Here is a 1,441-nt window from a genome sequence, read left to right as displayed (position 1 = left end):
AATTTTTCCTTTGCTCTGCATTTGCCGTTCAGTTTCCTGCCCTATTTTCAAATTATTAATTAGTATTATTAATTAATTTTGCAAACTATCTGACAGACTTCTAACTGTGGAGCTGGTGAGGTAAAGAATGCCTGATGTTGAGTCGTATCATTTGCTTTCTCATATACAACTAAAAGCTTCTTCTGGCTGCTTCCTTAATAACAAGGCATGCATATTTAATATGGTGCAGATTTTTATGACAGATCTTCTCGTAAGTATTTCTCCTCCTGGACTCGGAATCTCTGCATGTGAAGCAAATGCATCACTGCATCACTGCACCTCTAACTTGTTTACATATGCAGCGACACTGGAGCGTGTACATGAAAAGCAAAGGCTCGTGAATGTACTTCATTCCAGGTAACTATGTAAATGACTGCATGTTGATGCCAGATTGTTATGTTGTTATGTAAAAAATAGGGATATAAAGCAAAGCAACAAATATTATATGTAGCAGACTCTTACAGCAGCAAACTTGTGTCCAAAACTAATCCACTCCTTCTCCACTAAAACCTGCAAACACAAGCATATATATGTTTAGTACGTTACTACATGCAAAGATGAGGTCTGGAGTGTGTACTTGGTGTGTGTAACCTGGAAGCCTCTCAGTGTGCGATAGTAACTGTCCAGCATCAGCATGGCCAGAGAGGTAAGCTGGGCTGTCCTGTCCCAGCCGTCGCTGCAGTGAACCACCACCGACGTCTTCCCAGACTCCAGCTTATCAGCTACCTTTGCTGCTCCTGCTAATAACAGCTGAACACAGCAGGGCCGTGTGGTTAAGATCTATTCTTTGCATAAGGAAACAGCTTGTTCCTTCTTTTATGTGGCGTGCGTTTGTGTAGTTTACCCGTATGTACTCCAGCCAGTGCGTCTGGTCGATAAAGGAGTGCCAGTGAGCTTCGTCTATGGTAGGATAAACGACATCCTTCATCTTCCTGAGAGACTCCCTCATCACATGAATGTTTGGGATTTCCAGGAAGTTTAGCTCTACGTTGGGGTAGAAACTCTCACTTTCATACCCTCCATCCTTTCCCTGCATGTGATGGAGGCAGCGGAGGCCAGGGTGGAGGAGTCCAAAAGAAAAAGAGAGATTTCCGTGTTAATAAGTGATGTACGGGTGAGCAGTGATGAAGAAGCATGTCTCCATAGCAGCGTGGTTAAAACGCTCTGTGTTGCACCTTGTTGGTGATGGCCACGCTGCTCTGTCGGGCATCAAAGATGGTGAGCTTGTGGGACTGAGCGTTGGCGTCCATGATGATTTGGAGAAAGCGTTCGTCTTCTTTACAGCGACGGTCTGACGGCCCAACTAGCGGCTGGCTACAGCGTACGATGGTGGCCTGAGACTCCGGGTGGATCCAGGACAAGACCTGCAAGCAGGAAGAGCAAGACCAGTTCAAGCGAGCCA

At 45.5% G+C, this 1,441-nt stretch overlaps 1 protein-coding gene across 2 annotated transcripts in view; it reads right to left on the bottom strand.

Moving 5' to 3' along the window:
• Nucleotides 1–1,441, bottom strand: part of LOC102205135 (myotubularin-related protein 1-like) — a 12,894-nt gene that overhangs the window by 3,042 nt on the left and 8,411 nt on the right. For both annotated transcript variants that reach the window (XM_005752749.1, XM_005752750.1), the window contains 4 exons: nt 1,215–1,403; nt 884–1,069; nt 631–789; nt 502–549 (listed from right to left, as the gene is read on the bottom strand). In XM_005752749.1, the coding sequence (XP_005752806.1) occupies nt 502–549; nt 631–789; nt 884–1,069; nt 1,215–1,403 (582 nt within the window). The remainder of the gene's footprint in view (nt 1–501; nt 550–630; nt 790–883; nt 1,070–1,214; nt 1,404–1,441) is intronic.

The sequence above is a fragment of the Pundamilia nyererei genome, unplaced genomic scaffold, assembly GCF_000239375.1.
Source record: "Pundamilia nyererei isolate P.nyererei 1_Seehausen unplaced genomic scaffold, PunNye1.0 scaffold00377, whole genome shotgun sequence".
Classification (NCBI taxonomy): domain Eukaryota; kingdom Metazoa; phylum Chordata; class Actinopteri; order Cichliformes; family Cichlidae; genus Pundamilia; species Pundamilia nyererei.
This window is presented reverse-complemented; position numbering and strand designations above follow the sequence as displayed.